General features: G+C 38.1%; 1 protein-coding gene across 1 annotated transcript in view; it reads left to right on the plus strand.

Annotated features, from left to right (window-relative positions):
• The window catches only part of tpcn2 (two pore segment channel 2), a 48171-nt gene extending 40224 nt beyond the window's left edge, over positions 1-7947 (plus strand). Inside the window, exons 23-25 of the mRNA XM_039748666.1 lie at positions 527-608; positions 6737-6831; positions 7402-7947. Coding sequence (XP_039604600.1) covers positions 527-608; positions 6737-6831; positions 7402-7480 — 256 coding nt within the window. The 3' untranslated portion in view covers positions 7481-7947. The remainder of the gene's footprint in view (positions 1-526; positions 609-6736; positions 6832-7401) is intronic.
• Positions 7948-15587: the final 7640 nt, after the last annotated feature.

Raw genomic sequence — 15587 nt, forward strand, 5'->3', positions numbered from 1 at the left:
AATCTTCATCTTGATTTAAATGAAGACTAAATTGAGTTATGAAAGCTTAAGAACTCCTCTCTTACAGAATCAGCCTGTTTATTCATGCTGCTATGTGCTGGGTTTGAAAATACCTAGGGGTATTTTTCTCTCCTTACCCCCAGGACGCTGCTAATTGAAACAAGGGCTGGGTATTAAGTGGGGAGGCATGTTTTTCTTTTAAGTGTGTATGGTTTTTTTTTGTGTGGGTTTTTTTTTTTTTCCCTCTTCCTCAACTCATTCAAAACTGAAGCAATGAAACTTTACTTTTTATCTATCTCTCTATAAATTTGAAACAAAATCCTTTGTCCCCCCAGTGTCATTTATGCAACTTGCAATAAATGCAGTACATATTGATGAGGTAAACTAAAACTTGTCAATTTTATTTTTTTCATTTATTTATTTTTTACTTTTGCCAAACTGACATATACGGAGGCCTCATGATTTTTATAATGCTGTCAAATATACTTATCTGCCAGCAAGTCAATGCTTGTAATGTGTATTTCAGGTGGTCTAAAATCTACTTTGTGGTCTGGTGGCTTACTTCAGCTGTCATGTGGGTGAATCTGTTTGTTGCTCTAATACTTGAGGTAAGACAGTTTGACTAAATTTTGACCTTTTTGCCATTAACTTTCTTGGAGTACTATCTTTTCTGACAGTTGAGTAATTTCTTTATTCATTGCTAATGGAAAGTTTAACCAATTTGTTCCTTACAAATTACACCAGAGCTTTAGTTTTGCTGTTAGGGAAACTAAAAACAAATGTGCAACTAGCTGGTTGATTGCGCTTTAAAACACTTAAAAATTTAGGGTCTGAAAGATAATCAAAACATGAAGTAGAAATGCATGGAGATGAATATTTAAGTGAAAACCTAGTTATATAAATATTCACCTCACTGGATAAAAATATTAAGGATGTGTGTATAATGTTTCAACGATCTGTCTTATACCTCCCCCGTGAATTAAACGCCATATTGCTAACTGCCGTGTACATAGCACCAGATGCTAATGCTAACTCGGCTCTGGAGCTTTTGCATGACACCATCAGCAGTAAACAGAGCAAGTATCCTGAGGCTGTTCACGTCATTTCTGGGGACTTTAATCATGCAGATCTGAAAGCAGTTCTCCCCAAATTCCATCAACACATAAAGTGTGCAACCAGGGGAGTAAATATACTGGACAAGTTGTACACAAACATCAGACAGGCCTATAGGGCTAAACCCCTTGCAGTCTGATCACACGTCCTTGCTTCTGATCCCTGCATCTACCCCCCTTGGGGAAACAAGCTCCCACTATGACCAAGACTATTACCATATGGCCCAAGGATGCCTCTTAACAGTTGCAAGACTACTTCCAGAGAACCAGTTGGGAGGTTTTCGATCGCCAAGACTTGGAGAACAACATTACGGCAGTCCTGGACCACATCAGGTTCTGCACGGACAATGTCACCAGGGACAGACACAAGGATTTATCCTAACAGGAAGTCCTGGATGATGAGGGATGTCCAGAGTCTGCTGAAAGCTAGGAATACTGCTTTCAGGTCTGGGGATGGGGCTCTTTACAGTGTAGCCAGAGTGAACCTGAAGAGAGGCATCCGAGAGGACAAGGTAGCGTACAAAAGGAGGATAGAGGACCATCTGAGGAGCAACATCATCAGGCAGTTGTGACAGGGTGTCCAGCACATCACCGGCTACAAATCCAGCAACTCCTCGTCTGCTGAGGGAGACGCTTCTCTGGCAGAGAAGCTGAACATCATCTTTGCCCACTTTGAGGCAACACCAACAGCAGCTCCATCACAGCTGCCTGTTCACAACAGTAACATACTCGTGGTGGAAGAGTGTAAGGTGAGGCGGGTGATGAGGAAGGTGAACCCGAGGAAGGCAGCAGGACCCAACGGTGTGGCTGGACGGGTGCTGAAAGACTGTGCAGATCAACTGGCCAGAATCTTCACTTGGATTTTTCAATCAGTCTCTGTCCCAGGCCACTGCCTCAAGTCCTCAATCATTGTTCTGCTGCCAAAACAATCCATCACAAACAGTCTGAATGATTTCCACCCAGTGGCACTCGCATCTGTCATCATGAAGTGCTTTCAGAAACTGGTGCGGAGTCATATCATCGCCTGCCTGCCAGCAGACCTGGACCCACTTCAGTTTACTTACAAAGCAAAGATCCATGGAGGATGCTGTGGCTACAGCCCTTCATGCTACCCTGACCCACCTGGAGCAGCAGGGGAGTTATGCCAGACTTCAGCTTGGTGTTTAACATCATCCTCCCACAACGACTGATGTAGAAAACTGGCAGATGTGGGACTTCCATCACTCACCTGCAGTTGGATACTGGACTTCCTGTCTGGTCGCTCCAAGAGGGTCAGGTTGGGTCTCCACACATCTACTGCTCTCAGCCTCAACACTGGGAAGCCGCAGGGTTGTGTGCTCAGCCCGCTTCTCTACACCCTCTACACATGACTGTGTTACCACTCGCCATAGCATTAAGATCATAAAGTTTGCGGATGACACAATAGTGGTCCGACTCCTCTCGGGCAAGGAGGGTGAGCTGGCATACAGGGATAAGGTGGAGCAGCTGTCGGAGTGATGCACAGTCAATAACCTGCTCCTCAACACCACAAAAACGAAGGAGCTTGTTATTGACTTTAGAAAAAACAAAACTGACATTCAGGCACTCATCATTGGCGGGGCCTGTGTGGAAATTTCCCGGTGCTCAGGTTTCTGGGCATCGTACTGGAGGATGACCTGACCTGGAGCGCCAACACCAAGGAGCTGCTGAAGAAGGCGCAGCAGAGACTATTTTCTGAGAATCCTCAGAAAGAACCATCTCCCCAAAAAGCTGCTCCTTTTATCACTATTCCATCGAGCGTGTACTCGCGCACGGACTGTGTTTTGTGGTACAGCATCTGCACTTTCTCAGAAAGGAAAGCGCTCTACAGGATCGTCAGGACAGCGGAGAGAACAATTGGTTGTACCCTCCCCACTCTGGAATAAATCCTATACCTCCCGGTGCCGCAAAAAAGCAATAGACATTTCACAGGATTCATCACATCCTGGTCATTGCCTCTTCCAACTTTTGCCATCGGGCAAGAGATACAGAGCAATGAAAACCAGGACAAACCACCTTAAAAAACAGCTTTTATCCAAAAGCAGTCATGGCCCTGAACTTGGAATTAAACCTGCTCCATATCATTCTTTTTCAATGTGCAATATAGACCTTAAGTCAAGTGCAATTTTTATATTTTGTAAAGTACTTTCATTACTATTAGGTTTATTTTCTTTTATTCTTTATAACTCTTATGCCTCACACTGAGTCGGCTGCACTTTCAATTCAGTTGTTCCTTTCTACAAGCGACAATGACAAATATCTATCTGTTATACATAAACTTTGACAAAAGAGGTCAAGGTTTCTGTTTAAACTACATTGGTCTTTCCCTAAACCCTTTTAATCCTGTTACCCTATAGAAGTGTGCTTTCTGGATTCAGCCTTAAATGCACTTCCCCACTTTTGTTTTGTTCTTGGCTTTCATAGTTACTTGCTCTAAAGCATGGGTGGGCAAAGTCGTTCCTGGAGGGCCGCAGTGGCTGCAGGTCTTTGTTTCAACCCAGTTACTTAAGAAGCCCTTATTGCTCAAGTAACACTCCTGCTTCATTTTAATTGTCTCTGTTGTTAAGATTTTGAACCCTTATTGCTTATTTTAGTCTTAAACAGCTGTATTTTGGTTTTTAATTTCTCCTTATTAGCAATAAGATGCAAATGACAAAAGAAACCAGCATTTCTCCATTTAGTTTGTTTCCATTTACACCTGTTTGGATTAATTAAATACTTGGAAGGAAAGTGAAGAGAAAAAAGAACTGAGAATTACTCATCCGTTTTACACTTGATCACTTGAGTGATATCCTTAGAAAGGAAAAAAAAAAATCTAGAATATTAGAATGACCTGACATGGCAGATTTAAAGCACTAACAAGCTATGAAATTAAATTATTGGCAAGGATTGCTTTCTAATTAGGCAACTGGGTTGGAACAAAAACCTGTAGCCACTGTGGCCCTCCAGGACTGACTTTGCTTATTATTAAGTTTATCTGTGCTTAAAATTTTGACAACCTAGGTTAAGTTCCCACATAGCTGTTTTGGCCCAAGAGTAAAGCTGATTATTTCCCAATGTAATAAGTGAAGTTATAGGGTAGTCTAAGCATCTTTTATTCATGAGCACTGATAAGCCTGCTTTTACTGCTAATAAGTTTTTGGTTTTTTGCAGTTTAAAGAATGGGTAGTACTTTGAAACGTTATCCATCTTAGTTGTATGATCTGTATAAAACTCATTTAAGCATTTCTGCTAATGGTATACCAAAGTTTTAAAATACAACTGTGCCCAAACCTATACATGAGATGATGGCAGAAGCAAATGACAAATCTCAGTGTAAATTCTGCGCAATGCCAAGTAACCATTACTGTTTACTAGTTGGTTTTCAAAATCAAAATGTACAGTATGTTTATCTTGTAATGTTTCAGATGCAATGTTTCTGTCCTCCATAAAAATATTTCTGCAGCTCCTCCTTGCTGTTATGACTGGACCGGTCAATCTACAATTGTCCCCAGTATCAACAGAGCCTCCGTCAAACATAATTTGAATGCTCCCAGGATATTAATTTAATATGGCAGTGTTAACAAATAAAGCCAATCTTTTTTGAAAATATTGCATAAATACAATGAAAAACTGTTCAATAAGTCATATTTTTCATCATTCTGTCTACCTGTGTCTTCAGCATAGTGGCAGTGGGACTCTACACAGTTCTTGGTTTCTAAATTAGCAAGTTATTTTTTCTGGTGCATCATTACAGAGTTAAAATATTTCTGCAGCTGCTCTATGTATGGAATATATTTCACATAGTGTTAGACAGCTTTCTTAAGAGTGTCCTATATTCAACTTGAATCTTTTTAAATTAAAGAATAATGCTATTTCTGAAAACTACCAATCATCACTCCAGTAATTCTTCATCTTAGTAAATTTTTAGTGCAATGAGCCATACCCCTTGCAGTTCAAAACAAGTCAACCACCTAAAGCTAAGCATGTTTGGGCCCAGCCAGTCCTTGAATGAGACCATCTAGGAAAAGTTTGGGTTTCTACTGAAAGAGGTGTTGGTGAGGCCAGCAGGGGGCGCTTACCTTGCAGTCTGAATGTGGACCCAGTGCAGTGATGGGGACACTGTTCTGTAAAAATTGCTCCATCCTTTGGATGAGATGTAAAACAGATATCCTGACTTTCTATGGTCATAAGATCCCTGGGCATCCTTAGTAAAAAAATAGGGGAGGGGGATCCTGATGTCCAGATTAAATTGCCCACTATCATTCTGGTCTCCTAGTCATTCCTCTTTCATCTGAGTCTTCATTCTTATCTAATCCGCTATCCGTCTTTCCCTTACCCCTTTACTACCTAACAGCTAATGTGTGGTGAGCAAACTGGCACAAAAATGGCTGCTGTCAGGTCATCCTAATGGATACTACACATTAGTGGTGGTTGAAGTTGCTTCCCCCTCACTGATGCGCTTTGGTTAGTGAGAAAAGCACTATATAAATGTAAAGAATTATTTATCACAGCTGCATTAGCTGAAATTGCTGCATGACAAAATGAGGTGGGTACTGTTAAATGACCGTGATCAACAGTTTTTCTGTGGCTTCAACAGTAAAGGGTCATTTAGCAGGTCTTCAAAGCATTGACGCCACACTACAATCTGGATCCATGTAAAAGTGTGAAGATTTAAACTGAATCTAACAAGCCTTAACTGTACCCTTTTTATTGATAAAGCAAAACTGAATTATGTTAATAACAAATGTTATAACACGGAGTTTGGTATTGCAGTATTTCTGCATGCATTTTTGTATAATGTGGCCAACTGACAAGTTACTGCTATTTTTTGTGGCCATGAAAAATTGTCATTGCTGTATTTAATTTTGCGAATATTATCTAAACTTTCATTTGTGGAAAATTGTTTCATTTCTACACTTTAAAAAAGTATATCATCACAATTATCTAATCAAATTTAATTTTAACTGAAATCTTAGTGAATGTTATAGATGTACAGTCAGTAACCTTTTCCTAGCCTGAGGATAAGACATTGAATTGTAGCACACATAATGCCTCATATGCTGATACTTTACCAGGAATGTTGCAGTTTTCCCATTGATCAATTATAAAAAAAACTAAAATGTAACAGTTTGTTTACTCCAGTTTTTTAATATTATATAGTGTTTAATGTTGCCACTGAATCTTTTAGTATGTACCCTGTCAGTTCAATCAAGATGGTACCTGCATTTGAAAGATTTAAGAGTAACTGGAAACCTCTAAGCCTCCAGTATATATTGTATCATTTATCTGTCCTTGGGTGTCCTGCTAAAAGCATAAGATGAAATGAATTGCTTTCAACAATTTAAACTTGGCAACTAAACTGTAGAATTTTGGATTACAAAATCAGATTAAGTTAACTTTATTAATCCCAATGTGAAATTTTAATACATTCAGCAGCAGGGAAAAGGTACATACAGACTCGCAGGACAAATGCAATCCATTCATTGTTAAATTAACAGTAAATCTATATTCAGTATATTTGGCTTTTAATCTGTAACCTTTTTTTTTTTTTTTTTGGAAATTAAGCGCTCACTTTCTTTTGATATTCAATTTATTGGATTTTTTTTCTTCCCCATCCTCATTAGAATTTTATCCACAAATGGGACAAAAGCCACCACTGTCCCGTTACAGAACAGCAGGAGGCAGCAATGTGTCCAATGACTGTACAGTTAATGTTCCGGTGAGTACTTGAGCTCCCAAAAAGGTATAAAGATTTTTTTATAATTATTTGAGGTCCTGTATAGAACATCAGAGTTTTACTTTAACATATTCAATTTATGCAGTTAATGTCCCCTAAGGTATTGAAATAGAATGAAGTGAAAAACAGTGTCTGCATGTGTTGTACTTTAGGCTGACCAGGTAATTACAGGTCTGAAGCACATCTGTGCTATACTTTTGTTTTTACATCTCCACTTCCATAGTGTCTTCATTTAAAGCATGAAAGTATATTTGGTTATGTGCTCTAGAGAAATCTTTATTTTACAAACTGCATGATTGTCAGAAATGCACATTTGAAATGTGCATCCTCACCTACTTAAAACTCCCATCAGTTTTTAATTATGACGAAAAATTTCAGATACAGTCTGTTTTTATACTTTTATTTTTAGTCCGTAGCACTAGATCCAGGGGTTTTGAATTCCTGATAAGATTCTGTTAAGCATGTAGTGCTCTGTATAGAACTTAAGACCAATGATTCTTATGGTAATTAAGACTTCTAATAGATTTTTTTTTTTCTTTTTCTTTCCCCCAGTGAGCAAATAAAAGAGCCTACTGAAGAGGAGCTACTTGTCAGACTTCACCAGCACCCACATCTACATCTTCCACACTGACCACCAGACAGACAGAATATATAGGGGGGCTGGGGTGGAGGTAGTTTATGTTTAGAGGTCACTTCTTGTGGGTAATTTTTAATTTAGATTTTCAAATTTTAGACTTGTATAGGAGTTCAAAATGCCTTTTATAATTTTGTAGTTTTTAAATATATATATATATATATTTTTTTTATGAGATGTGGCTGTTGACTATTTAAATACTGGCAGCAGTAACTAAATACTCCTTATACATCCTAAATTTTAGTTTAGGAACAGCATCATAGATACCAGTTTTATTAAATACAGGTGGGCCTGGTGGGTTTCATAATGCTCTTGCTGCTGTAATATCTATGCATATTGGGTGGCGTGACTAATGTATTTGATTGTAAATCTGTTTATTGGTGCCATACCAGTTTGAGAAATGTTTTAATCCCGACACAGCCTTAATTTTGCACAGTATTTTATTAAAATGCACTTTACCTGTATGTTTGGGTTTTTTTTCCCCTTTCATCTACATTGTCTTAAATTGTTAGTCTTTGTCATAAAGCACCCACCCCAACTTTGTCTGTGTTTTATGTATATTTTATTATATTTTAATTTATTATTTATTTAACTACTATTATCCGAGTCCCAGCTTGTTCTGAAATCTATGCTTTGTCTCCCCCTGGTGGCTTTTGAGTAAATGTACCCACCCAAAGAACAGTTCTATCACTAATCTGTCCATTTGAAGTTTAATGTTGGAGCTGTGGAAAGAATATGGAGCAGTGGCAGAGCTTTATTTAAATAGTCTAAGCATTATGAATTGTTCCTTAAATGTTAACTTGGAGTTGTGGTGTCGTCTTGGGCACTAGAAGCAAACTTGTCATCTCAAACTTCCAGAAATGTTTCTCAATTTGTGGTCATTCCTGGGTAGTGGTAGAATTAAATAGAATGAGCACATTTTGGGGCTTTATAGAAATGTAGTGAGAGCTTTACACCAGCTAATTTGGAACTTCTAATACATGTTATGTGGCACACAATCCAAACCTATCCGGTACATACTAAAAGTGTTTCTCTGTACTTTAATTCTAGGCACCAAAATTGCATTTCTGAGAGAACACTTAAATTTGAAGCATATTTTGAACTGTTAATCTCCATGCCACTTTATGGAGGAATGCAAATTACAGAGGACAATGGAGGCTTGGAGTTCTTGACCAGCAACATGCGGTTGCAGTATTCTACCAGTTGCATGCCTTTCCTGAGGCTGTCCACCATGTAGACACTTGTGTCAAGCACCATTTCTGTTTTGTTAAGCTCTGGCCCGACAGTTGCATTCCTACAAAATAAAGTTTCAGTGGTACATTGGTCATCGTTTTGAGTGTACATTCTGGATTTTTAAAAATTTTTTTGGCCATTTTATGTACATCTGCTTTTCCTGATTGCTTCATACTTGCAGATTTTTTTGTGGTGTTGCGGTACGAGTGCACTGTTGTTCATTGAGACCATGTGGAGAACTAAAGATTAAAGCATAAAACAGTAATAGTGGCACGTCCTTCATGAAATGCATTGAGGTTGACAGGACTCGGTTTTAAAGCTGATCACTAAAGACAAATGGAGACTTCATTGGTTTTCTATTGTTGTGCCTAATGAAAGTGATCTATGAGTCTATTTTGAGCAACAATGTTTTCATAAACTAAACCCCAACTGTATTCTATGGCAGGGGTTCTCAAACTCGGTCCTGGGGGACCCTTGTGGCTGCAGGTTTTTGTTCCAACCAGCCTCTGTTTTTTAATTGGACTCCTGGGCTAATTAAGTGAACTGTTTCCCAGATTCCCGGTTTTGGGAACAATATAGAAATTAGAAAACTAAAAAAAAAAAAAAGTATTGTACTAAGCAGTTGTATGTATTTTTTTTTTTCTAACAGTATTTTCATCTTGATTTTCATTCTACTTTTCTAGGTGTTCTAATTGTTTAATTAATCCGTTATTTACTACTTTGTGGGGCTGACCCTAAAGTAGTTGCAGTCTGTCACGAGTGTTTGCTTGGGTTTCTGCTGTGCTTGTTTTTGTCATTAAGATTCAATGAAGGGAGAAAACTGCACAGAAAAGGCAAAATATAATAAAGTGTTAAGAAATGTTTGTTTTTGCTATGGATTTAAATGCTTAAGTTTCTTATAAATGTAAAAATCATGCTGCTGTGCTTTTCTGAATGTGGAATAAAAGATAAATACCAGCTAACTAAATGAGCTCAGTGCTATCAGGTGTTGTCACTGATTAGGAATCTGGTTGGAACAAAAACCTGCAGCCACAGGGGTCCCCCAGGACCAAGTTTGAGAACCCCTGTTCTATGCTGACCATACTGAGCTCCAGTCATTTGCAATGCTATAAAAAATTTTTATATTCTCCGATTTTAAGAATTGCTATACCTAGTATTGCAGCTTTTTCGGATTGATCTGTATGTACAAGGTGAATGGACTATGTGCTTATCCCCAAATGACTGCTTTCATTACTTTTTATAAATGAGGTTATATGATTTCTACATTCTTTAAGTTTCTTTTCAAATGTGTTCTGTCTCATGGATCAAAGAAAATATCTGTGGAGGAGCTCTTGGTCAATACACAATACCTTTATCTATGTTTTCATACAGGCATTGAACATTTGACCATAAACTTCTCATAGTCAATCCACCATAGCCACTTAAATACAAAATAGTATTCCAACAATGTAATCTTCTGAACTTGCTATATAACCTTTTTAGTGTGACATTGGAGTACAGTAATGTGAAAAGGTACCAGATTCTGTATTTGTGTGCATGATCCTTTGGTAGGCGAGGCCAATACTTCGATCTCATTCAAAGGAGTGACACTTCATAGGAATGACATAAATACCATATTAAAGGAGTGAAATTCACCTGGCCCACACACAACTTGAAGTATGCTCGCCAAACAAATCGTCCCCTCACGTACCACTTGGATGAGTGGTTGGATGGTTGTCACTATTTTGAAATTTATATCTGAGGTTTCACCCCTTTATGTCACTCCTATGAACTGTCTCTCGTTTGATAGAGACCCCTTGTATTTATTGAATAGAAGGAAACCGCCCAGATTCATAAAGGCTGCATGCAACCCCATTTACCATAAATTTGGTTCCTTATGTTTTGAAACTTCGAGTGGTGCTTGCTTAAGTTTCATTTTAACATTTTAAACCTCTTTTTAATTCAGGATCTTGAAGAGCTAGAGCAGAGGTTATCAAATATGGTCCTGGAGACCCACTGTAGCTGAAGGGTGTTTTTTTTTTTTTTCCGGCCAGATTCATGTTATGATTTGATTAGCTTTTTTTCTATGCATTTTATACATTTGTACATTTTATAAGACATTTAGAAATATTTCTATTTTTGCTATGGGTTTAAATGCTTAACTCTTGCTGTTTTTATTATATTTTGCCCTTTCTTTGTGCAGTTTGCTCCCTTAATTGTATCTTAATGACAGCCAGGCCAACACTAAATCCTGAAAGGCTACTTTAGCATCAGACCCACTAATTAGTAAGTAATGGATTAAACAGAACACCTGGAAAAGTATAATAAAAATCAAGATGAACATGGTTAAAAAGAGATAAAAATGGATTATTTCCATAACTGCTTAGTACGGTGGTGTTTGTTTTTACTGAAATTTAGTTTTCAAATTTTCTATATAGCTCCCAAAACACAGAATATGAGAGGTAACAGTTCACTTAATTCACCCAGGAATCCAATTAAAAACGGAAGCTGATTGGAACAAAAACCTGCAGCCTCAGTGGGTCCCCATGACCAAGACTGAAAACCCTTGCACTAGAGCCTGTTCCATCACTATTGAGTACAAATCCATCATATGCCCCACTTTAGAGATCTTAATTAACCTATCCTGCCTGTCTATGTGGATGTGGGAGGAAATCTTGCATACTTTATAAAATGGGTGAACATACAAACTTCCATGTGGGCTATAACCAGATCTATGGTCTGAAGCATGAGACTGGAGTGCTTACTGCTGTGCACTGAGATGCAGAGTTATCCTTGTACCGAATAAGGTTTAAATTTACTGGCAGAGACAATTGAATGCCAGCTATTTTTGTGGTGAAAATATTTTAGAAGCATTTTAATGATGCTTTCAGTTTCTCAAAAATAACCATTGTTCGTAAAAAAAAAAAAAAAGAACTGGTTGTGCAGAATTCCTTTATTCCTGTTCTCTTGAAAATGTATGAGTGAGATGTAGCACATCTTCTGGTCCAGGCTGTGGCCCTATCGCACCTGGACTGCTACAACTCTCTTCTGGCAGGAGTACCCACATGTGCTATCAAGCTCCAACAGATGGTTTAGCCCATCTTTTATTTAACCAACTAAGGCAGCCAAATGTTGATTGTCTCTTGAGGTTGCTACGTTGGCTCCCTATAGCAGCGCAAATTAAGTTCAGATCAGTGATGTTTGCCTATGCTCTGCCACTGAAGAGTGTCTGGTGATGCCACCTCTAAGTGATATTAAGTCTTAATCCAGACTTTTCCTGTGTAGTTCCTAGTTGGTCGAACAAGCTGACCGCCTCCATTCGAGCTGCTGCCTCCCTGAATATATTGTAAGAAGCAATTGAAAGCCCATATGTTGTATGAATATCTGTCTAATCAAACTGGTGGGGCTGATCTTTGATATTGTTGGTTGGTTTGTTACATTCATTATCCAACCCGTTATCCTAACTGCAGGTCCACAAGGGGTCTGCTGGAGCCAATCCCAGCAAACACAGGGCATAAGGCAGGGTACCAGCCCACCGCAGGGCACACACACACACCCCCACAGACCAAGCACACACAAGGGACAATTTAGAATCGCTAATGCACCTAACCTGCATGTCTTTGGACTTTGAGAGGAAACCCACACAGACACGGGGATGACCCAGGAAGCGAACCCAGGTCCCCTAACTGTGAGGCAGCAGTGCTACCCACTCCGCTGGTTTGTTACATAAAAGTCTAATTGCTTTATCTATTGTTAATCTAGGATTGTACATTTTATTTTTGCATCGATTCAGTTGTGACAGTCACCTTTTGTTACCTGTCCCAGTACACTTGCTGAACAAACAGTCCTTAGTTTAATGTCACTTGATTGTGTTCACCTCTTTTGTAAGACTGTTTGGATAAAATTATCTGCCTAGCAAATAAATTAAATTTCTCACACTAATGTAATCTTGTTTGCTATATTAAAAACACCTACTTAAGTTAAAATTGCCAGTTAACTTGTTCAAATTTGGGTTAAGAAATTAAACAAATAAATTTGAAGGAAGAGTTAAAAACTGTGCTTAGCCTAGTTAAATGGAGATATGAATTGGTAACAGCATTGAAAGCATCAGTTATTTCCTCAAACTGCTCACACTTTTCAGAGTTAAAGGTCTCACATACAGTGCATGTGCACACCCACAAATGTGGCCTACTTTGACAACAGCCAGGGATGTGATTTGAACCCAGGGTGCTGCATTTGTGAGTTTGAGTGGTTATTGCTGGTGTAAGATGCTGCCATTAAGCCTGACACATAATAAAAGCAAAAAAGGAGGTAAACTGTACACTATAATGTAATATTTTTTTTTTCCTGCATTGTCTTCTAAGTGTCCAAATATTTCTACCCTGCTTTCAGAAAGATTCATTCCTGGCATTGGCATCAGCACCGGTCATTACAGAGCCCTTCTGCAAATGTTTTGCAAGTCCTTAGACCTTAAATGTGCTTCAGCCCCTGTAATTTCATGCTCATCTGTCGTGCACTGAGATTTATCACAGGTCTTGTGCACCTCCACACTCCAGCACAGCAGATGGCAGCATGTCCATATACATGAAGCCAAAGGCTTTTTCTGTGCACTAAAGCTGGCATTTTGTAGTACTATAAAGAAATAGGTTGGGTTTTGGTGGGGGATATAGTACTGTGTTTGGTTTTAATGTGACACCTCATGATACTTGGATATATTCAGATTCCTGACTGGAAAGTCTGGTTTGTATAATTTGAATGTCATGTCCCCACTTCTTGTTAAATTAGATTTGTTCATATTGCTTTGTGCAGTCAAAAGAACTTCTTAGTGTTTAATTCTTGTACAAAATGCACCAAAGAATGCACTGCTGTCCTATTCTCTACGCATTTGTTGAGAAATTTGATTTCTTGCAAAAAATGTCCTGGAAGAAACCACTTGAATGGATGAGTGCTTCCTTTTATCTGTGGTGTTACTGGTCTGTATTTGGCACTTTTTATTTTCTTTGTCATTTAGTATTTTATGGACACACACCCTTATGGCTTTAAAGTGTGATATTAGTTGTTGTTCCATTAATTATCTTCCATTATAAATGTTTCACACATTTTACACATCTGAAAAGATTTCTGGTGTCCACCCATTTTTTCATACAGTGCATATAAAAAGTCTACACACCCCTGTCAAAATAGTAGGTTTTGTGTAATTTAAAAAAAAAAAAAGTGAAACTAAAATCTCAAGACTTATTCCCCTTCTTCATCTTCAGCTTCCTAGCAGATTCTTGAAGGTTTTGTGCCTAAATGATACCTGGAGCTCGTCATGATTCTATCCACCATGACTGAATCCCTAGCTCCAGCTGAAGTAAAGCTTGATGCTGCCTCCACCATGCTTCACTCTGGGAATGCCATTCTTTTGATGCTGTGCTCTTCAATCTTGGAGGAACATCCTGATCTTGGTAGAGTCACTGTTTAGCCATTTTTTTTCAATGATGACTGTATTTACTGTGCTTAATGGGATGTTTAATGCTTTGGATACTATGTTTTTTTTTTTTTTTGTACCCGTTTCCTTGATACTTTTCAATGATGAGATCCCATTCACCTTTTGAAAGCTTTTTGAGTGTGTTGCAACCAAGAGGATATCTGAATAATCCTGCAGCAACAGCCAAACTTCATCTGAGCTCAGTCAGAGCCACTTTACATGATTTCAGATGTATACTAGCTACTATTTGAGATAAGATTTATTATGATTGGTTGATTCTAAACAGACCCACATCCTTGATTATTAATGGGTGCACTCTAATACAACTAGATTTTTGTAGGACTTTTTTTTCCTTTCTTCATTAAACCATTTCTGATTTCTGTTCACATTCTCTGTATGGATTTGGATTTTGCAGTAAAGGTGGAATACGTTTTGACAGGATTTACATTTACTTATTTGACTGATGTCTTTATTCAAGGTGACTTAAAACATTTGTGATTCAATTGGTTATATTTCTTTTGGTTTTCCAATTGAAGCACAGGCAGGTGAAGTGACTTGCTCATAGTCGTACAGTGGCAGTAGGGAGATTTGAACCCACGCTCTCAGGGGTCCAAAGCCTTAACCATTACGCCACTCTGTTTGCATGCCAGGATTTATCTTGGTTTCATTTTTTTAATTACACAAAGTGATTTTGGCAGGGGTGTGTACACTTTTTATGTCCAGTGTATGTGATGATGTATAGATCAATTTGCTTTTCAAGTACATTTGCAGTACATCCTTAAACATTGATCTAATCATCTTATTGATATTGATCTGCACAACTGAATCTTTTAGGACTGCTTTTTTTGTGGAATTTGATGTTTGCAGTAAATAGTACGAGGGGCGTTCAAAAATTTTCCGCATTTTTATATTTTTGTTGGAAACGGTGAAGGCAAAAACATTTTTTCCTATTGTTATTAAAAAGTTGGTACGACGCTGGGAAAATTGCATCACAAAGGAAGAGTACTATGTAGAAAAGTGATGTAATTTGTTTTTGAAATTCTTAATAAATAGAGTTTTAAAAAAAGTGCAAAAACTTTTTGAAAGTCCCTCGTATTTTTGAACATTTATACACAAGTAATGCATTAATTACATAATTTCAAATATTTACCTTAATATTCCAATAGTAAATATTTTTGCTGTGTTTTGGATAGATAAAAACATTTTTTCTTAAATTTTTAGAAAATTGAAGGTACTGATCTTTCCTCAGTTTAAATTTTCCCTCTCCCACTTGGACAGATGCAGTAAGAATTATGTTTCTGGACTTCTCTAGCGAATTCAACACCATCCAACCTCTGCTCCTTAGGGACAAGCTGACAGAGTTGGGAGTGGATTCACACCTGGTGGCATGGATGGTAGACTATCTTACAGACAGACCTCAGT

The sequence above is a fragment of the Polypterus senegalus genome, chromosome 1 (assembly GCF_016835505.1).
Source record: "Polypterus senegalus isolate Bchr_013 chromosome 1, ASM1683550v1, whole genome shotgun sequence".
Lineage (NCBI taxonomy): Eukaryota > Metazoa > Chordata > Cladistia > Polypteriformes > Polypteridae > Polypterus > Polypterus senegalus.